Source organism: Mustelus asterias, chromosome 6 (assembly GCF_964213995.1).
Source record: "Mustelus asterias chromosome 6, sMusAst1.hap1.1, whole genome shotgun sequence".
Taxonomy (NCBI): Eukaryota; Metazoa; Chordata; class Chondrichthyes; order Carcharhiniformes; family Triakidae; genus Mustelus; species Mustelus asterias.
The window spans coordinates 72229992-72253061 of NC_135806.1; the positions used below are offsets into that span (position 1 = coordinate 72229992).

Below are 23070 nucleotides of genomic sequence, written 5' to 3' on the forward strand. Positions count from 1 at the left end.
GGGAGACTGCTGAGTAAAATAAGGGCCCATGGTATTCGAGGCAAGGTACTAACATGGATTGACGATTGGCTGTCAGACAGAAGGCAGAGAGTTGGGATAAAAGGTTCTTTCTCAGAATGGCAACCGGTGACAAGTGGTGTCCCGCAGGGTTCAGTGTTGGGGCCACAGCTGTTCTCTTTATATATTAACGATCTAGATGACGGGACTGGGAGCATTCTGGCCAAGTTTGCCGATGATACAAAGATAGGTGGAGGGGCAGGTAGTATTGAGGAGGTGGGGAGGCTGCAGAAAGATTTAGACAGTTTAGGAGAGTGGTCCAAGAAGTGGCTGATGAAATTCAACGTGGGCAAGTGCGAGGTCGTACACTTTGGAAAAAAGAATAGAGGCATGGACTATTTTCTAAACGGTGACAAAATTCATAATGCTAAAGTGCAAAGGGACTTGGGAGTCCTAGTCCAGGATTCTCTAAAGGTAAACTTGCAGGTTGAGTCCGTAATTAAGAAAGCAAATGTAATGTTGTCATTTATCTCAAGAGGCTTGGAATACAAAAGCAGGGATGTACTTCTGAGGCTTTATAAAGCACTGGTTAGGCCCCATTTGGAGTACTGTGAGCAATTTTGGGCCCCACACCTCAGGAAGGACATACTGGCACTGGAGCGGGTCCAGCGGAGATTCACACGGATGATCCCAGGAATGGTAGGCCTGACATACGATGAACGTCTGAGGATCGTGGGATTATATTCATTGGAGTTTAGGAGGTTGAGGGGAGATCTGATAGAAACTTACAAGATAATGAACGGCTTAGATAGGATGGACGTAGGGAAGTTGTTTCCATTAACAGGGGAGACTAGGACGCGGGGGCACAGCCTTAGAATAAAAGGGAGTCACTTTAGAACAGAGATGAGGAGAAATTTCTTCAGCCAGAGAGTGGTGGGTCTGTGGAATTCATTGCCACAGAGGGCTGTGGAGGCCGAGACGTTGAGCGTCTTCAAGACAGAAATTGATAAATTCTTGATTTCTCGAGGAATTAAGGGCTATGGGGAGAGAGCGGGTAAATGGAGTTGAAATCAACCATGATTGAATGGTGGAGTGGACTCGATGGGCCGAATGGCCTTACTTCCGCTCCTATGTCTTATGGTCTTATGGTCTTTGTATGCTGACATTCCCAACAGTAATCCCTAAACTATAGACAAGTGATTTATTCGAAATCATATGTATCCATGTTAGAATAGATACATGTTGTACTTGCAAGTTTATTTAACCTTCATAATAGACCAGATACAGTTTTAGATTTGGCAATTTCAACTGTTGTGTTAAATGAGCTGAGGGAGGGGGTTGGAAAGTGGTGGGCAAGTCGCTTGCCATGTTTTACATCCCTCCCACTGAAATTACGTCTGGTGGGGACCTGTAAAATCCAGCCCATTATATCCATTCCCACAATGGTGTTGATGTTAAAGCTCAGCCACTTTCTATTGAATGCAGGAGCAGGCTTGTGTCCCCACATGACCCACTCCTGCTTCTATTCCTTAATGTTCTTATGTTATTGTACCGGGTTTTGGATGGGATCTTGAAGAAGAATCCAAAATTCAAATCCAAATTTATTGGGGAATTTTCCTCTATACCCTACATACAAAACAAGAGTAACCACGTTTTTTGTAAATATATTTAGTTTTGTTGCACATAAAGAAATCTTTTGAACATTTTCCTGAACAATTTCCTTTAATAGATTGATCAAAGTATATCAAAACAAAATGTTAAAATAAATATCCACTGGGAGATTCATAGTGGAGGCAATAGCCTAGTGGTATTATTGCTAGACTATTAATTCAGAAACTCAGCTGATGTTCTGGGGACCCGGGTTCGAATCCTGCCACAGTAGATGGTGGAATTTGAATTCAATAAAAAATACCTGGAATTAAGAATCTACTGATGACCATGAAACCATTGTTGATTGTCGGAAAAACCCATTTGGCTCACTCATGTCCTTTAGTGAAGGAAATCTGCCGTCCTTACCCGGTCTGGCCTGCATGTGACTCCAGAGCCATAGCATTGTGGTTGACTCACAACTGCCTCTGAAATAGCCCAGCAAGCCACTCAGTTCAAGGGCAACTAGAGATGGGCAATAAACGCTGGTCCAGCCAGCGACGCCCATGTCCCACGAATGAATTTTTAAAAATTCATTTGGGTCCATTTTTGAGCAATTGTTTTTGTCTGACTGCTTTCATTTAGGAAATTCAACAGCAAAGGGCTGCACAGAAACTCATTTACACCTTCAATCAAATGAAACCACAAACCATCCCTTACACTCCAAGGTAAGAAGCTGGACTTAACAGATCATTCTGCAAAACCTGATCACATTGTACGACTATCTGTGTGGTATCAAAGTTATCACAGCATTCGATATATTCACTAGCATCCACCTCTAAGTAGACATCAAAAAGCCTCAGAGTAAAGGGGGCAACCCTTTAGAACTGAGATGAGGAGGAATTTCTTCAGCCAAAGGTAGTGAATCTATGGAATTCATTGCCACAGAAGGCTGTGGAGGCCAGGTCATTGAGTATATTTAAGATTTGATTGGTAAAGGGATCAAAGGTTACAGGGAAAAGGCAGGAGAATAGGGTTGAGAAACTTATCAACCACAATTGAAGGGCGGAGCAGACTCGACGAGCCAAATGGCTTAATTCTGCTCCAAAATCTTATGGTCTTTACAACAATGGGTGGGGTTTTCCATGCCCCCTGCGGCGGCAGAAGTGGCCTGCCATTGGCCAGTGGTCCTGCCGCTGTCAATGGGGTTTCCTGTTCTATGCATCCTCCACCCCTGGGAAACTCACCAGAAGATCCTGCCGGCGAGAATGGCTGGAAAAACTCTAGCCTATGATTACGCGTCAAACGTACTTAGTTGGCTGTAAAGTAATTTGAAACATTCTGAGGTCATGAAAGTTGCTATCCAAAGGCAAGTCTTATTATCATATATGGGCTTACTGTCTGACATGGGGCAGCTCTCACCACAGCGACAGCGGTCCAGGTTTTTCAGTCATTTTCGGGAAGCCTTCCACTCTGGTGAAAAACAGATCTGAAAATCGAACTCCACCTATTTCCAGACCCTCAGATTCTGCTGATGGTAGAGCAGGCACAGAGGTTTCAGTCCCGGGCCCGCTAATGATATTTAAAATATATGATAATGAACATTACCATAATTTATCCAGAAATCAGCGCGGCGCTGACGGCACCAGAAATCTAGCTGCCAGAGACTCGCGGAGGCCCTGGTGCCCAGCGGGGAGCCTGTGGAACGGCCTCCGCTCGAGTCTCCCGGTCTGCTGCACTACAAAAGCAGTGTAGTGGGATGGAAGAAGCGCCCCCGGTATCTTTGTATTCACAGCATCAAAAACTAGGAAGTTTATTGATATATTTTCAGATAGAAGTTTTTTGGTAAGTGTCAGGCATTATATTCATGTTGTCAAATTATTACAGACAGCCATGCTCAGCAACAGGAAGTACCACGTCTCTTTTCTTAGACTTGGAAGTATTTGTATGTTTGATGGATTAATTAGTAAAAACAGACAAATTAATAAAAAACTCATCAACAAGAGCAGCTTGCATTTATATAGCACCTTAACAGAGTAAAATGCCCTAAAGTACTTCACTGGAGTGTTATCAAACAAACTTTGACACAGAGCCATGTGAGAAGATATCAGGGCAGAGTTTTTCAAAGAAGTAGATTTTGAGGAATGTCATAAAGGAAGAAAGAAAGATAGAGTGATGGAGAAGTTTAAGAAGGAGATTCTAGAGCGTAGGATCTCAGCAGCAGAAGGCACAATCACCAATAGCTTAGCGATGAAAAGCAGAGAGGTTCAAGGGTGGCACGGTAGCACAGTGGTTAGCACTGCTGCTTCACAGCTCCAGGGACCTGGGTTCGATTCCCGGCTTGGGTCACTGTCTGTGTGGAGGCTGCACATTCTCCTCGTGTCTGCGTGGGTTTCCTCCGGGTGCTCCGGTTTCCTCCCACAGTCCAAAGATGTGCGGGTTAGGTTGATTGGCTCTGCTAAAATTGCCCCTTAGTGCCCTGGATGCGTAGATTAGAGGGATCAGCGGGTAAAATATGTAGGGATATGGGGTTAGGGCCTGGGTGGGATTGTGGTCGGTGCAGATTCGATGGGCCGAATGGCCTCTTTCTGTACTGTAGGGTTTCTATGATTTCTATGAAGAGGCCAGATTGCAGGCGTGCAGGTAGACTGGAGGCTTGTATAGCTGAAAAGGTTGCAGACTTATTTGTAAGCTCTGAAGCTTTTTGTAGATGGTTTTTGACAGATCTTCCTGAAGCAAAGTGTTAGAAAATGTTGAAACATTTCTCTAAACCTTGATTGTGAAATTCAGGGCCATTGTGGTTACAGTCCTGAGGTGACTTCCATACAGAATGTTTTCCAGCATTGAGAGAAACAGGGAACCTTAACTTCCTTCACCAGTAGAATCAGGGAGCCTGATAAGAGTGCTGGAAACTCAGCAGTTGAAGTTCCCCATGCACTGTTAAGTTTTAACTTCTCTACGGTAATCCCAGAGTAAGCACAGCCAATCCCAAGGCTCCAAGGGGCGGGAAGGAATACATTTCTACATGAATAGAGGGGTGAAGAGGTCAGAGTGCTTGGCCATGGAGGGAGTTCATTGGGAGGGTGGGGGAGGAATGATGAGAAGGGCTATGAGTAGGAAAGGTGTCTGATAATGAGGGGTTTGTCCAAGCAGGCACATTAGATTGAGCCACTAAGTGGAAAGGCACTTATCTGCAGATCCAGCAGCCCCTTGTCATAGGTTTTGAGACTCTGGATACCTGATTGACCATGTAATAGGCCAAAGGGCAGCATGGTGGCACAGTAGTTAGCATTGCCACCTCACAGTGCCAGGGTCCGGGTTCGATTCCCGGCTTGGGTCACTATCTGTGCAGAGTCTGCATGTTCTCCCCGTGTCTGCATGGGTTTCCCCCAGTGCTCTGGTATCCTCCACGTGCTGGTTAGGTGCATTGGCCATGCTAGATTCTCCCTCTGTGCACCCGAACAGGCACCAGAGTGTGGCGACTAGGGGATTTTCACAGTAACTTCATTACAGTGTTAATGTAAGCCTACTTGTGACACTCATAAATATAATGATAATAGTGAACAAAATTGAAACTTGCAACCTCTTATACAATATTTAAATTGCCAGTCTGCCTCCTGGGACTGGGTTGGTTGTCTGTTTCCTGCCCCGTCTCCATTTAAACTAGACATGGACAGGTAGGATCCAGATGCAGGAGCCTGAGGCTCCTTGGTATGGGCATCCTGGCCTATTTTCTGCCTCGCTAGCCAAGTAAAGCTGCAGCCAAATGTTGGGCTATTATTGGCACCCTATCTGAGATTGGCTATGTAGCAAAATTGGACATTAATCTGGGGCCTTCCAGGCCTGTATGGCTCAACAAGACACTGGACAGAATATTTGTCAACTTTGAAGAGATCTTTAAATGATCTCTTGAGCAAAGGGTTTATAGGCTTTACTTTAACAGAAATGTCACGTCTTTCTTTTACAAGGTTTCTGGAAGTTTTTCTGGTGTATTGCCATTCTGCTAATCAGTGGTTGACAATGGAGAAATACATGAACGGTCAGTTCAGAAAATACAACAATAACAATGGTGATGAGCTAATTCCGACCAATCTGCTGGAAGAGACCATGTTAGCCTTTTCTCACTGGTCGTATGAGTACACACGAGGAGAACTACTTGTGCTGGATTTGCAAGGTTAGTGTGTGGATCTTGGACAAAATCACAGTGACTTGTGTCTTGCTATATTTCTGTTGGGACCCTTTCTCCTAAGCCTTTTGTTACATATAACCTACTGGAGAAAGTGAGGAGTACCAGGCTATTTACCTACCTTGGAGCAGACCAGTCACAATTTTAATCTGCTCAATTGAAGCAGGCCATGTGAAATTTGGTCTAAGATTGATAGGTTCTTCTTTTACACGTGCATTTGGGGTTCTAATAATGTCATTGTTACCCATCTGCAATTTTAACTCAGCACTCTGCTGGAGAAACTGCAATGAGTTTCAGTAGTGTAGTTCTTCAGGACCAGAAGATGCTCCCAAATATAAGAGTTTATTTTTTATTTTCTTTATGAGGCCAGAAGGAGCAGCTGCTTCAACAAATAATTTTTATGTTAATTTTTTAGCTTCATTCACAACCCCTTCAACAGTGAAACAGCCTTTTTAACCCACAGCAGAATCTGAAGCTACATTCATTTTTGGACTGAAATTTGTGCCATATAACTGACAGGCAATGGACATCTCCAACAAAAGGATGACTCGATAGATCACTTTGAACTTCAGTTGCACTAGCTGTACTACACTGCTGAAATTGCCCAGAAAGAGGCTGGATTTGTTAGTGAGGGAATGGAGTTTATGGAAGCGAGCTGAAGACAATAGAGGAAATTGCAGTTTACCCAGGACAGGATGTCGTACTAGCAGAGTGACAACAGCTGGGGCAGAGGGTTGTTAAGAGAGATAGTAGAGAAGCAGTTGATCCTGGAAGTGCTGGTTGGATCAATCTTCTTCCAATTGAAAAACTTACTGCAACTGTCTCCAGCCCAATCCATGCAAAGACCTGAAAATCAAGCTCACCAATGCTTTAAATGAGAGTAAAAATAATGTTATCAAAAGACATTTCTTGAGAGGTGGAGCTGGGTGCCATTAGCATGTTTGAGGAACTTAATGCCATGTCTTTGTTTGATGTTTCTAATGGGAAGCATGTAGATGAGGAACAGGAGTAGAAGACATAGACTAGATTCTTCAGGGAATCCAGAGGTAATGGTGAGGAGCTGGGAAAATAAGACATTGCTGGTGATTCTCTGCCAGAGCGGATATGTAAAGAATGGAATCGTGAAAGGGATTAAAAATGGAGGAGAGACATTGGAAGAGGATGGGGTGGTCAACTATCTCAAAGATGTAGAGAGGTCAAGAATGATGAGAAAGGATAATATATTTATGTGATAGATACATGCAACTTTGATCTCTAATGTCGATGATGCATCTGGATCAATGTTTGACATAAAAAGGTGGTGAAAATCAGGAAATGCTTGCTGCAGGTGAATAATCTTGCACTTGACAATGTAAGAATTAACATTTCTACACTACAGATCAATCCTGTTGCTCCTTACACTGATCTTTAGTCTTTGTCACCAGGATTTGGAGTCTGTTTCATTGAATAGAATCTAAATGTGATTTAGTGTTGTGAGGTCTGTCGCTTTGTACAACAATTGTCAACTCCCACAGTTCAGTCTGAATCCACTCTATACATCTAGGATATAAAAGATGGAAATTGTAATTTCTGTCTTTATTTGGGGCAATTTTCAGCCTGTGTTCGCTGTCAGAGAGAATGGCGACGCGGTGGAAAATCCGGAGAGAATTGGGAAATGTGAAGCCCCCATGATTGTCGGGGAAGGGTGGGGGAGAGCCCCCGATACGTCTGTGTTGGGGGGGGAGAGCTAAACCTCAGTGTTGGGGGGTGTCCTTTAAATATGCTGTCCCAATCTTCTTGGTGCCGGTTGCTGGCTCTATCAGGCCCTGCCCTGCCAGAGTGACTGTAAACCACACCCACTCATTTGTTTCTCTCAGAGAAGCTCATATCTGGAGAGAATATTGATCTGTGCAGCTGTAGAGCTATGCGCCAGTACTCTGCCTGAGGCTGACACTTTGAAAAAAATATGGTAAGATTCTGCCCAATGTTTTTGAAAATAGCCTGAGTTTAGAATGCCACAAAATGAAAAAGGGGCACTCTGGGGTCAATTCTAACCAGTACCTTCTGGTGGGAAGTAAGTAGCAGCAGACAGGCTCTCATTTTTACATTGTCTGAATTTCCTTTCTATTGATGTAAAGGACCTTCTGTATAACTCATGAAATGGGTTGCTTCCTCCTGCCAAGCACGCATTGACCTGCCGTGCTTTGCTGTGAGTGGCCCACAGTACTGGGCAGATCCTGTGCACCCACTTTGTGCTCCATCTTGTGCCCCATTTTTACCCCATATCTGGTCACTTCCCTTTGACTTGCCACAACATTTTTAAATTTAAAAGCAACGGTTTTGCCACCTCCTTTTCCAGCAAGTTCCCAGTGTGATCCTAGGGGTGTCATTATTATAATCAGCTGACACTGAAAGTGCTGCTTGGATTAACTTTCTTTCAGCAGGCTCCAGTCTGACCCATGCACAGGCCTCACAAATACTTTGGATGGCAGTAAAAGATTAAGAAATAACTGTGAAGGTGCCTTTTTCCCAGTTGTATATTAGCAGGGATATCTACACCAAATTTTATTTCTTTAAACAAGAATTTGGTATGCATGTTTTAAAAGATGTGTTTTTTTTCTCTCGAGGTGTTGGAGAGAATCTTACCGACCCATCTGTCATTAAAGCTGAAGAAAAAACGTAAGTAACATGCATGGGCATTGCAAATAACTTGATTTAGCTCAATCTTCTCGTGTTACCTTGGAGAATTTCACAATCGCAGTGATGGGCTTATATACAAAAAGGTTGAGCTTTTTCAAAGCGTTAATATGGGGTAACGTAACTGTGTGAAATTTGGTTGTACTTTATTTTATCTGCTTTTAGAGGGTTTTCTTCTAGTGTTGCAAAATAAGATATAATTAGCTCAAAGAATTTGCGTTCATGATGCTTGAATTATTGTGAAGCCAATCATGAAGGTGTGGAGAAGACTATGGGAACTCCAACCAACTAGTTCCATTACAATAACCAACCTTTGTGACTGAAAAAGGACTGAATGATGAAAATTTGAAACCCAAATAGAGCATCAGCTACTGTAACCACAGAAAATTCAATTTTAATCATGTGTTGGCAGATTTAACACTGAAAATTGCATATGGAATATTGAAAGGCACAAGAACACATCAAATTTTAATCATGTAATGAAATAATAAAGCGCCTTCAGCTTCATGAAATAGCTGAAGGCACTTCGCAGGTTTCAGCAAAATTTAACACTGAGGGAAACATGAGGTAGATGACCAAAAACTTGGTCAAAAACATAGGTTTTAAGAAGCAACTTAAAAGAGGTGTAGAGGCTTAGGAAGGGAGTCAAAGTTATGGCAAAAGACTTGGAAAACCTTTGAAGAACATTAAAATCAAAATATCTCAGACAAGGAATCTCCAGAGAATTCAACTATTTACACAAATTAAGAACATAAGAACAGGAGAAGGCCATCTGGCCCCTCGAGCCTGCTCCGTCATTCAATAAGATCATGGCTGATCTTTTCGTGGACTCAGCTCCACTTACCCGCCCGCTCACCATAACCCTTAATCTCTTTACTGTTCAAAAATGTATCTATCCTTGCCTTAAAAACATTCAATGAGGTAGCCTCAACTGCTTCGCTGGGCAGGGAATTTCACAGATTCACAATCCTTTGTGTGAAGAAGTTCCTCCTCTACTCCGTCCTAAATCTGCTCCCCCTTATTTTGAGGCCATGCCCCTTAGTTCCAGTTTCACCTGCCAATGGAAACAACTTCCCTGCTTCCATCTTATCTATTCCCTTCATAATCTTATATGTTTCTACAAGATCTCCCCTCATCCTTCTGAATTCCATTGAGTATAGCCCCAGTCTACTCAGTCTCTCCTCATAAGCCAACCCTCTCAACTCCGGAATCAACTAGTGAATCTCCTCTGCACCCCCTCCAGTGCCAATATATCCTTTCTCAAGTAAGGAGACCAAAACTATACACAGTACTCCAAGTGTGGCCTCACCAGCATTCTGTACAGCTGCAACATAACCTCACTGTTTTTAAACTCCATCCCTCCAGCAATGAAGGACAAAATTCCATTTGCCTTCTTAATCACCTGCTGCATCTGCAAACCAACTCCTTGTGATCCTTGCACAAGGACACCCAGCTGCAATTTTTTAACCATTTAAATAATAGTCTGTTTAGCTGTTATTCCTACCAAAATGGATGACCTCACATTTACCAACATTGTACTCCATCTGCCAAACCCTTGTCCACTCAGTTAGACTATCTATATCCCTTTGCAGACTTTCAGCGTCCTCTGCACACTTTGGTCTGCCACTCATCTTAGTATCATCTGCAAATTTTGACACACTACACTTGGTCCCCAACTCCAAATCATCTATGTAAATCGTAAACAATTGCGGTCCCAACACTGATCCCTGAGGCACACCACTAGTCACTGATTGCCAACCAGAAAAATACCCATTTACCCCCACTCTTTGCTTTCTGTTAGTTAACCAATCCTCTATCCATGCTAATACATTACCCGTAACACTGTTCACCTTTATCTTATGCAGCAGTCTTTGGTGCGGCACCTTGTCAAATGCCTTCTGGAAATCCAGATACACCACAACCACAGGTCCCCATTGTCCACTGCGCATGTAATGTTCTCAAAGAATTCCACCAAATTAGTCAAACATGACCTGCCCTTCATGAACCCATGCTGCGTCTTACCAATGGGTCAATTTATATCCAGATGTCTCGCTATTTCTTCCTTGATGATAGATTCAAGCATTTTCCCTCCTACAGAAGTTAAGCTAACCGGCCTATAGTTACCCGTCTCTTGTATACCTCCTTTTTCAAACAGTGGCATCACATTTGCTGTTTTCTAATCTGCGGGAACCACCCCAGAGTCCAGCGAACTTTGGTAAATTACCACCAGTGCATTTGCTATTTCTCCCGCCATCTCTTTTAGTACCCTGGAATGCATTCCATCAGGACCAGGAGACTTGTCTACCTTTAGCCCCATTAGCTTGCCCAACACTACCTCTTTCGTGATGATGATAGTTTCTAGGTCCTCACCTGCCATAGCCTTCCTGTCATCAATTTTTGGCATGTTATTTGTGTCTTCCACTGTGAAGACTGACACAAAATACCTGTTCAATGCCTCAGCTATTTTCTCATTTCCAGTTATTACATCCCCCTTCTCGTCCTCTAAAGGACCAATGTTTACTTTCGCCACTCTTTTTCATTTTATATATTTGTAGAAACTTTTGCTATAGAACATAGAACAGTACAGCACAGAACAGGCCCTTCGGCCCACGATGTTGTGCCGAGCTTTGTCTGAAACCAAGATCAAGCTATTTCCTCCCTATCATCCCGAAGTACTCCATATGCCTATCCAATAGCTTCTTAAATGTTCCTAAAGTTTCTGACTCCACTATCCCTGCAGGCAGTCCATTCCACACCCCAACCACTCTCTGAGTAAAAAACCTACCTCGGACATCCTTCCTATATCTCCCACCATGAACCCGATAATTATGCCCCCTAGTTACCGCTCCATTCACCCGAGGAAATAGTCATTGAACGTTCACTCTATCTATCCCCCTCATCATCTTATAAACCTCTATCAAGTCTCCTCTCAACCTCCTCCGCTCCAAAGAGAAAAGCCCAAGTTCCCTCAACCTTTCCTCATAAGACCTACCCTCCAAACCAGGCAGCATCCTGGTAAATCTCCTTTGCACTCTTTCCAGTGTCTCCACATCCTTCTTATAGTGAGGTGACCAGAACTGCACACAATATTCCAAATGTGGTCTCACCAAGGTCCTGTACAGTTGCAGCATAACCCCACGGCTCTTAAACTCAAACCCCCGTTAATGAACGCCAACACACTATAGGCCTTCTTCACGGCTCTATCCACTTGAGTGGCAACCTCCAGAGATCTATGGATATGAACCCCAAGATCTTTCTGTTCCTCCACATTCTTCAGAACCCTACCTTTGACCCTGTAATCTACATTTAAATTTGTCCTACCAAAATGAATCACCTCGCATTTGTCGGGGTTAAACTCCATTTGCCATTTTACAACCCAGCTCTGCATCCTATCTATATCTCTTTGCAGCCTACAACAGCCCTCCACCTCATCCTCTACTCCACCAATCTTGGTATCATCAGCAAATTTACTGATCCACCCTTCAGCTCCCTCCTCCAAGTCATTTATAAAAATTACAAATAGCAGAGGACCAAGCACTGATCCCTGTGGCACTCCGCTGGTAACCGGTTTCCAGTCCGAAAATTTTCCATCCACCACCACCCTCTGTCTTCTGTTAGATAGCCAGTTACCTATCCAATTGGCCAAACTTCCCTCTATCCCACACATCCTTACTTTCTTCATAAGCCAACCGTGGGGGACTTTATCAAACGCCTTATTAAAATCCATGTATATGACATCAACTGCACTACCTTCATCAACACACTTAGTTACCTCCTCAAAAAATTCTATCAAATTTGTGAGGCAAGACTTGCCCTTCACAAATCCGTGCTGACTATCCCGGATTAAGCTGCATCTTTCTAAATGGTCGTAAATCCTATCCCTAAGGACCTTTTCCATCAACTTACCGACCATCGAAGTAAGACTAACCGGCCTATAATTACCAGGGTCATTTCTATTCCCTTTCTTAAACAGAGGAACCACATTCGCCACTCTCCAGTCCTCTGGCACCACCCCCGTGGACAGTGAGGACGCAAAGATCAATGCCAAAGGCTCTGCTATCTTATCCCTTGCCTCCCAAAGAATCCTAGGATATATTTCATCAGGCCCAGGGGACTTATCAACTTTGTTTATTCAAAATTGCTCGTACATCTTCCCTCCGAACATCTACTTCCTCCAGCCTATGACACCCTCTCTTCCTCAAAAACATGGCCCCTCTCCTTGGTGAACACCGAAGAAAAGTATTCATTCATCACGTCTCCTATCTCTTCTGACTCCATGCACAAATTCCCACTGCCGTCCTTGACCGGCCTCAACCTCACCCTGGTCATTCTTTTATTCCTCACATAAGAGTAAAAAGCCTTGGGGTTTTCCTTGATCCGACCCGCCAAGGACTTCTCATGCCCCCTCCTAGCTCTCCTAAGCCCCTTCTTCAGCTCATTTCTTGCTAACTTGTAACCCTCCATCGATCCAACTGAACCTTGTTTTCTCAACCTTACATACGCTTCCTTCTTCCTCTTGACAAGACATTCCACCTCTTTTGTGAACCATGGTTCCCTCACTCGGCCATTTCCTCTCTGCCTGGCAGGGACATACCTATCAAGGACACGCAGTATTTGTTCCTTGAAAAAGTTCCACTTATCATTAGTGCCTTTCCCTGACAATTTTTGTTCCCATCCTATGCTTCCTAATTCCCGCCTGATTGCATCATAATTACCTCTCCCCCAATTGTAAACTATGCCCTGCCGTATGGCCCTCTCCCTCTCCATTGCAATAACAAAAGACACCAAATTGTGGTCACTATCTCCAAAGTGCTCTCCCACAACCAAATCCAACACTTGGCCCGGTTCATTTCCCATTACCAAATCCAATGTGGCCCCACCTCTTGTTGGCTTATCCACATATTGTGTCAGGAACCTCTCCTGCACACACTGCACAAAAACTGCCCCATCCGAACTATTCGACCTATAAAGGTTCCAATCAATATTTGGAAAGTTAAAGTCTCCCATGACAACTACCCTGTGACCTCCACACCTATCCATAATCTGCTTAGCAATTTCTTGCTCCACATCTCTATTACTATTTGGGGGTTTATCGTAAACTCCTAACAACGTGACCGCTCCTTTCCTATTCCTAACCTCAGCCCATATTACCTCTGTAGGCAGATCCCCTTCGAAATGCCTTTCTGCAGCCGTTACACTCTCCTTGATTAACAGTGCCACTCCTCCATCTCTTTTACCAGCTACCCTACACTTACTGAAACATCTATACCCCGGAGCTTCCAACAACCATTCCTGTCCTTGTTCTACCCATGTCTCCGTAACATCAACACAACATCGTAGTCCCAAGTGCCAATCCACGCCCCAAGTTCGCCTACCTTATTTTGGATGCTCTTTGCATTGAAGTAGACACACTTCAACCCACCTTCTTGTCTACTGGTACCAACCTTTGACCATGATACCCTTCCCAGTACCTCACTACACTCACTGACCTCCGGACTACAACTCCTTTTCCCATCCCCCTGACAAATTAGTTTAAACCCCCCCGAAGAGCCGTAGCAAATTTCCCTCCCAGGATATTGGGAGGGAAATGTTTTTATATTCTGAGCTATTTTATATTCTGAGCTAGTTTACTCTCATAATCCATCTTACTTTTCTTTATAGCTTTTCTCGTGGCTTTCTGTTGACCTTTAAAGATTTCCCAATCCTCTAGGTTCCCACTAATCTTTGCCACTTTGTATGCATTTTCTTTCAATTTGATACCCTTCTTTATTTCCTTAGATATCCATGGCTGATTATCTCTTTTTCTACAGTCCTTCCTTATCATTGGTATATACTTTTGCTGAGCACTGTGAAAGATCGCTTTGAAAGGTTAGAGGGATTAGCGGGTAAATATGTGGGGGTAGGGCCTGGGTGGGATTGTGGTCGGTGCAGACTCGATGGGCCGAATGGCCTCCTTCTGCACTGTAGGGTTTCTATGATTTCTATGATTTCTATGAAAGTCCTCCACTGCTCCTTAATTGTCCCACCATAAAGTTTTTGCTCCCAGTCTACATTGGCCAATTCCTGCCTCATCCCTTTATAGTCTCCTTTGTTTAAGCACAAGACGCTGGTGTTGGATTTTACCTTCTCACGCTCCATCTGTATTTAAAATTCAACCATACTGTGATCGCTTCTTCCGAGAGGATCCCTAACTGTAAGATCATTAATTTTTCCTGTCTCGTTACACAGGACCAGATCTAGGATAGCTTGCTCCCTCGTAGGTTCCATTACATCCTGTTCAAGGAAGCTATCGGGGATGCATTCTATGAACTCCTCCTCAAGGTTGCCTCGACTGACCTGGTTTGACCAATTGATATGTAGATTAAAATCCCCCATGATAATTGCTGTAGGATTTTTACATGCATCAGTTATTTCTTTGTTTATTTCTCACCTCATCATGATGCTCTTATTTCGTGGCCTATAGACTACGCCTATCAGTGACTTTTTCTCCTTACTATTTCTAATTTCCACCCAAATGGATTCAACCCTTTTTTCCATAGAACCTATATCATCTCTCACTACCGTTCTGATGTCATCCTTAAATATCAGCGCTACACCACCTCCCTGACCTTCCTGTCAGTCCCTCCGAACAGTCTGATACCCCTGGATATTTAACTCCCAGTCGTGAATCATCCTGCAACTATGTCTCTGTAATGGCCACCAAATCATACTTGTTCGCAATGATGTTTACCTTGTTTCGTATGCTACAAGCATTCAGATAAAGTGCCCTTATGCTAATTTTTGTACCTTCTTTTTGAATTCTAACACTTCCATTAATAACATCTCCTGAGTTCTCCTTCCTTTTAACTTTTTTCCTGATTTGTGATATAGTTGGAACCTTCTCCCCACATTTTGTCCTTGCTCCCTCCTTCTCGGACTCCTTACATAGGTTCCCATCCCCCTGGCATATTAGTTTAAACCCTCCCCAACCGCTCTAGCAAACAGTCCCGCTAGGACATCAGTCCCAGTCCTGCCCAGGTGTAACCCGTTTAATTTGTACAGGTCCCACCTTCCCCAAAACCGATCCCAATGCCCCAGGAATCTGAAACCGTCCCCTTGACACCAATTTATGTTAAAAATCGGAGTTTTTTTTTTGCAAAACAGGAAGTAGGCCCAGGAGAAGCCTGGGAAGGTTTAAAAAGGGCTTAGCTTGGAGCTTTCAGCCTCATTGTTCCACAGGAGCAGGCTGAGAGTAAGGGAGTGTGTTCCTGCATGTGATTTATTTATTTATTTTTCAGTTAAATTTGTGTTAAAAATCGGAGGGTTTTTTTTGCAAAACAGGAAGTAGGCCCAGGAGAAGCCTGGGAAGGTTTTTGGAGGGTTTAAAAGCAGGCCGCACCTTTGAGCGGGCAGCGTCGTGAGTGGGAAGTAGAGTGAGAGCTGACGGGCTTTGGCTCATCGGGCTTTGGCGCAAACAGGCAGACGTGGGGTAGGTTTAGACAGTTTTTTTTTCTGTGTCATTGGAAGAAAGGGGGAATTATGATTGTGAGGCCAGTTTGTTGTTCTCAGTGTCTGATGTGGGAGGTCCTGGAGTCAGCTAGCCTCCCGGACGTCCATATCTGCGCCAGGTGCGTTGAGCTGCAGCTCTTAAGGGACCGCGTTGGGGAACTGGAACTGCAGCTCAATGACCTTCGTCTGGTTAGGGAGAATGAGGAGGTGATAGATAGGAGTTACAGGCAGGTGGCCACACTGGGGCCACGAGAGATAGACAAGTGGGTCACGGTTAGGAAGGGGAAGGGGAAAGGTCAGGTACTAGAGAGTACCCCAGTGGCTGTGCCCCTTAAAAATAAGTACTCCTGTTTAAGTACTGTTGGGGGGAGCAGCCTACCTGGGGGAAGCAACAGTGGCCGTGCCTCCGGCGCAGAGTCCGGCCCGGCAGCTCAGAAGGGGAGGGAAAGGGAGGATGAGCAAACTGACCACCGCACCAAGGTACAGGGAGCCATCCAAGTGGGGGGAGAAACAAAAAATGTCGTAGAAATTGGGGATAGTATACTTTTGGATGCTGTTGGCGGGGGTGGGGGGGGGGGGCGGACGTAGCAGGGGTAAGCCATGGTGTACAGGTCACTGGCTCAGAGTCTGTCCTTGTGGTTCAGAAGGGAAGGGGGGAGAGGAGTAGAGGATTAGTCATTGGGGACTCTATAGTTAAAGGGACGGATAGGAGATTCTGCGGAAACGCAAGAGACTCGCGTTTGGTGTGTTGCCTCCCAGGAGCCAGAGTCCGCGATGTCTCGGATCGTGTTTTCAATATCCTTAAGGGGGAGGGGGACCAGCCCCAAGTTGTGGTTCACATAGGCACTCAAGACATAGGTAGGAAAAGGGATGGGGATGTAAGGCAGAAATTCAGGGAGTTAGGGTGGAAGCTTAGGGCTAGAACAAACAAAGTTGTTATCTCTGGTTTGTTACCCGTGCCACGTGATAGTGAGGAGAGGAATAGGGAGAGAGAGCAGTTGAACACGTGGTTACAGGGATGGTGCAGGAGGGAGGGATTCAGATATCTGGACAATTGGGGCTCTTTCTGGGGTAGGTGGGACCTCTACAAACAGGATGGTCTGCACTTGAACCAGAGGGGTACCAATATCTTGGGGGGAAAATTTGCTAATGCTCTTCGGGAGGGTTTACACTAATTCAGCAGGGGGGTGGGTACCTGAATTGTAGCTCCGATGTACAGAAGGTTGAGAGTAGTGAGGTCATGGATGAGGTTTCAGAGTCGCAGGAGTGTACTGGCAGGCAGGAAGGCGGTTTGAAGTGTGTATACTTCAACGCCAGGAGCATCCAGAATAAGGTGGGTGAGCTTGCAGCATGGGTTGGTACCTGGGATTTTGATGTTGTGGCCATCTTGGAGACATGGATCGATCAGGGACAGGAATGGTTGTTGCAGGTTCCGGGGTTTAGATGTTTCACTAAGTGCAGGGAAGGTGGTAAAAGAGGGGGAGGTGTGGCATTGTTAGTCAAGGACAGTATTACGGTGGCAGAAAGGACATTTGATGAGGACTCGTCTACTGAGGTAGTTTGGGCTGAGGTTAGAAACAGGAAAGGAGAGGTCACCCTGTTGGAAGTTTTTTATAAACCTCTGAAAAGTTCCAGAGATGTAGAGGAAAAGATTGCAAAGATGATTCTGGATAGGAGCGAAAGTAACAGGGTAGTTGTACTGGGGGACTTTAACTTTACAAATATTGACTGGAAAAGCGATAGTTCGAGTACTTCAGAGGGGTCGGTTTTTGTCCAGTGTGTGCAGGAAGGCTTCCTGACGCAGTATGTAGATAGACCAACAAGAGGCGAGGCCACATTGGATTTGGTACTGGGTAATGAACCAGGCCAGGTGTTAGATTTGGAGGTAGGTGAGCACTTTGGTGACAGTGACCACAATTCGATTACGTTTACTTTAGCAATGGAAAAGGATAGGTATATACCAAAGGGCAAGAGTTATAGCTGGGGGAAAGGAAATTATGATGCGATTAGGCGAGATTTAGCTGGCATAGGTTGGGGAAGGAAACTGCAGGGGATGGGCACAATTGTAATGTGGAACTTGTTCAAGGAACAGCTACTATGTGTCCTTGATAAATATGTACCTGTCAGGCAGGGAGGAAGCAGACGTGTGAGGGAACCGTGGTTTACTAAGGAGGTTGAATCTCTTGTGAAGAGGAAGAAGGAGACTTATGTTAAGATGAGATGTGAAGGCTCAGTTAGGGTGCTTGAGAGTTACAAGTTAGCCAGGAAGGACCTAAAGAAAGAGTTAAGAAGAGCCAGGAGGGGACATGAGAAGTCTTTGGCAGGTAGGATCAAGGAAAACCCTAAAGCTTTCTATAGGTATGTCAGGAATAAAAGAATGACTAGGGTAAGATTAGGGCCAGTCAAGGACAGGAGTGGGAAGTTGTGCGTGGACTCTGAAGAGATAGGAGAGGCACTAAATGAATATTTTTCGTCGGTATTCACACTGGAGAGGGACAGTGTTGTTGAGGGGAGTACTGAGATGCAGGCTGTTGGACTGGATGGGATTGATGTTCATAAGGAGGAGGTGTTAGCAATTCTGGAAAGGGTAAAAATAGATAAGTCCCCTGGGCCGGATGGGATTTATCCTAGGATTCTCTGGGAGGCTAGAGAGGAGATTGCAGAGCCTTTGGCTTTGATCTTTGTGTCGTCATTGTCTACAGAAATAGTGCCAGAAGACTGGAGGATAGCAAATGTTGGCCTCTTGTTCAAGAAGGGGAGTAGGGACAACCCTGGTAATTATAGACCAGTGAGCCTTACTTCTGTTGTGGGCAAAGTATTGGAAAGGATTATAAGAGATAGGATTTATAATCACCCAGGAAGGAATAATTTGATTAGGGATAGTCAGCACGGTTTTGTGAAGGGTAGGTTGTGCCTCACAAACCTTATTGAGTTCTTTGAGAAGGTGACCAAAGAGGGGGATGAGGGTAAAGCGGTTGATGTGGTGTATATGGATTTCAGCAAAGCGTTTGATAAGGTTCCCCATGGTAAGCTTTTGCAGAAAATACAGACACATGGGATTGAGGGTGATTTAGTGGTTTGGATCAGGAATTGGCTAGCTGTAAGAAAACAAAGGGTGGTGGTTGATGGGAAATATTCATCCTGGAGTTCAGTTACTAGTGGTGTACCGCAAGGACCTGTTTTGGGGCCACTGCTGTTTGTCATTTTTATTAATGACTTGGATGAGGGCGTGGAAGGATGGATTAGTAAATTTGCGGATGACACTAAAGTCGGTGGAGTTGTAGGCAGTGCGGAGGGAAGTGGCAGGTTACAGAGGGACATAGATAAGCTGCAGAGCTGGGCTGAGAGGTGGCAAATGGAGTTTAATGCGGAAAAATGTGAGGTGATTCACTTTGGAAGGAGTAACAGGAATACAGAGTACTGGGCTAATGGTAAGATACTTGGTAGTGTGGATGAACAGAGGGATCTGGGTGTCCATGTGCATAGATCCCTGAAAGTTGGCACCCAGGTTGATAGGGTTGTTAAGAAAGCGTACGGTGTGTTAGCTTTTATTGGTAGAGGGATTGAGTTTCGGAGCCAGGAGGTCATGCTGCAACTGTACAAAACTCTGGTGCGGCCGCATTTGGAGTATTGCGTACAGTTCTGGTCGCCGTATTATAGGAAGGATGTGGAAGTGTTGGAAAGGGTGCAGAGGAGATTTACCAGGATGTTGCCTGGTATGGTGGGAAAATCGTATGAGGAAAGGCTGAGGGGCTTGAGGTTGTTTTCGTTAGAGAGAAGAAGGTTAAGAGGTGACTTAATAGAGGCATACAAGATGATCAGAGGATTAGATAGGGTGGATAGTGAGAGCCTTTTTCCTCGGATGGTGTTGGCTAGCACGAGGGGACATAGCTTTAAGTTGAGGGGTGAGAGATATAGGACAGATGTTAGAGGTAGGTTCTTTACTCAGAGAGTAGTAAGGGCGTGGAATGCCCTGCCTGCAGCAGTAGTGGACTCGTCAACGTTGAGAGCGTTCAAGTGGTTATTGGATAAACATATGGATGATATTGGAATAGTGTAGATTAGAGGGGCTTTAGATTGGTACCACTGGTCGGCGCAACATCGAGGGTCGAAGGGCCTGTACTGCGCTGTAATGTTCTATGTTCTATCTCTTCAGCCACGTATTTATCTAAAATATCCTCTCTTTGGGAGTTCTGCTGACCTCCTCGTGAAGTTATGAGAAACTGCGAGAAATGCCTCAGACTTTCAGGTTCTTCGCTTTTAGTTTCTGGAGAGTTGAAATGTATGTCTCATCCAGCAGACCATTGAAGCATCACCAAATATAGCTCAAAACGTGATTAGTAAATATTAAACATATCTGTTTGATTGTTTTCCATACATCTAGTTTTCATCATCTAATTTCTCACCCAATTTGCCTTGTGTGATATCTAGGTCACAGGAAATGGTATTTGGACCAGCTAACCTTGGCGAAGAAGCAATCAGAAACTTCACAGTGAACCATCACTGTAACACCTGCTGCAGGAAACTAAAATTACCAGGTGAGATTATAGTAGGTGGTTGTACCTAAGCAACAACAACTTGTATCACCTTTAGTATAATAAAACATCCCAAGGCAATTCACAGGAGCATTATAAAGCAACACTTGACACTGAGTCACAGGAGGTAGCACAAAAATTATGTCAAAACATTACTTTTGTTTTATTTACAAAAAAACACTATTTATTTCTGAGGGAAAGAATTCCACACTTATCAAATTATGTTTCAGGGCCAGAGATGTTCAGCAGTAATTAGAACCAACCATTTTTCAAAACTCAGTTGGTCCTGATTGAACAAGACTAAATTTTTTCATCAGTCATTCAGTAGTAGGTTATGAACCTACTTTCACAAGGCAAATGATTTCTTTGCAGAATCCATTGGCAAAAACTATGACAGGGCAGCCTGTGGAGGGTGCCATTTACTTCTGGACTTCTATGTTTAACTGTGCGTGTGCGGATGCATATGTGTGCTGACAGAAGCTGATGTCAGTTTTACCCAGTAACAACAGTGAGCACTGACAGCCTCACCATTCTTAGTATTGCAATGTCTGTGCTATTATTCGCAACCTTAACTGTGGTAGCTTTCCCATGTTCGTCCTGTATTTATTTATTCTTAGTAGGTATCCCAATATAGATTGAGATTCACCTCTTTCTGCCCCAGGACGGTTATGGCTAGATTTCAATCTGCCATGGCCTTGATTCATTTGCCCGGGTGTAGGGTCATTATGTATTCTGGTAGGACCCTCATTATCAAATGGAAACCTGCCGTTGCAAGGCTGGGGACCGTTTTCCTCCTGCAGTAGCACCAGAAAAGGTGGGAGAACACTTAACGGGACAGCCCTAAAAACTGCTTTTTACTGAAGGCCTCAGTGAAACCTAGCAATGAAATGGAAGGGACAGGAGGCCATCCTTCAAGGGAGTGCTGCAACGTCACACTCCAACACCAGGAACAATTGTCAGGGTTCACCTGATTCTCTTGGGAGTCATGATGTGGCGATGCCGCTGTTGGACTGGAGTAAGCACAGTAAGAAGTCTCACAACACCAGGTTAATGTCCAACAGGTTTATTTGGAATCATGAGCTTTCAGAGTGTTGCTCCTTCCTCACCTGATGAAGGAGCAGCGCTCCGAAAGCTCATGATTCCAAATCAACATGTTGGACTTTAACCTGGTCTTGTGAGACCTCTTACTCTTGGGGAGTGGCAGCAAGGTGGGTGGTTAGGAATTTGGGTTCTACCTGTTCACCAAAATTTGCATGTGGCAGTGGAGAGGAGCCAGCAGTGGTCCTGGTGGAAGTGGGGGAGAGAAATTGTGATCGGTCTGGAGAGGCAACAGTAGGTCATGCTCTCCTCGCGTTACCTGCTGTTTGCCTTCCTGATTTGGGATGGAACAGACAAAGTGTATGCAGTTCGCAATGTCAGCTTCTAACGGGTGAGGAATTGCTCTGATCCCTTTGTAATCACAGAATCACAGACTACCACAGTGCAGAAGAGGCCATTCGGCCCATCAAATTTGCACCGATGCATGAAATGCCCTGATCTGGCCGTCTAATCCCACTTGCCAGCACTTGGCCCATAGCCTTGAATGTTATGGCGTGCCAAGTACTCATCCAGGTACTTTTTAAAGGATGTGAGGCATCCCGCCTCCACCACCCTCCCAGGCAGCGCATTCCAGACCGTCACCAGCCTCTGAGTAAAAAAGTCTTTCCTCAAATTCCCTAAACCTCCCACCCCTCACTTTTAACTTGTGTCCACTTGTAACTGACCCTTCAACTAAGGGGAACAGCTGCTCCCTATCCACCCTGTCCATGCCCCATATAATCTTGAATATCTCAATCAGGCCGCCCCTCAATCTTCTCTGCTCCAATTGAAACAACCCAAGCTATCCAACCTCTCTTCATAACTTAAATGTTCCATCCCAGGCGGCATCCTGGTAAATCTTCTCTGCACCCCCTCCGGTGCATTCACGTCTTCCTACAATGTGGCGACCAGAACTCCATACAGCACAGTAATGATATCGTGAATCTACTCACATTTCAATTTTTCAAAAGCATTTTACAGAAGAATGTGCTGTTGATATCTCTAGAAATACCACTCGAAAAGAAAATTCAGGAATGTTGTTACTATGTCACTGTGCATCACAAGCAAAGTAATTCTATATCCATGAGACAGTTTCAACTTTGTGAATATTCTTTTCTGTTTAATTGCAGATCTGAGAAGAAATTTTTATAATCCTGGCAAAGTAAACCCTCCTCCTGAAGATGATGCTTCAGCAGCTAACACAAGATTGTGACTATTGGCATCAAATTTTATTTCACAAGGAAGAAGGCTAGAATTTATTGTTTGGAAGCGGAGAATGTGTACATTGTATGGGCTGTTTAACTTTTTTTAACGTGGCTGAAACGCTGACTATTATTAAATATCTGTTCAGTAATTGTGAAGCTGCCACTGTTAATGCCATGCCAATAATGTTTATGCTTCAATTCAGGGCTTGTTTCATACTACAATACACCTACAGGCACTGCTATTTGAAGTGATATGCTGCGGGGGGTTCACTCGTGTCAGCACCTATTTTGTCAATAGTTTGAACAATCAACTGTTCAG

At 44.4% G+C, this 23070-nt stretch overlaps 1 protein-coding gene across 1 annotated transcript in view; it reads left to right on the forward strand.

Annotated features, from left to right (window-relative positions):
• trpm6 (transient receptor potential cation channel, subfamily M, member 6) overlaps positions 1–22805 on the forward strand; it is a 159811-nt gene extending 137006 nt beyond the window's left edge. The window contains exons 31-35 of the mRNA XM_078213871.1: positions 2230–2312; positions 5553–5758; positions 8377–8428; positions 20366–20472; positions 22677–22805. Coding sequence (XP_078069997.1) covers positions 2230–2312; positions 5553–5758; positions 8377–8428; positions 20366–20472; positions 22677–22759 — 531 coding nt within the window. The 3' untranslated portion in view covers positions 22760–22805. The remainder of the gene's footprint in view (positions 1–2229; positions 2313–5552; positions 5759–8376; positions 8429–20365; positions 20473–22676) is intronic.
• Positions 22806–23070: the final 265 nt, after the last annotated feature.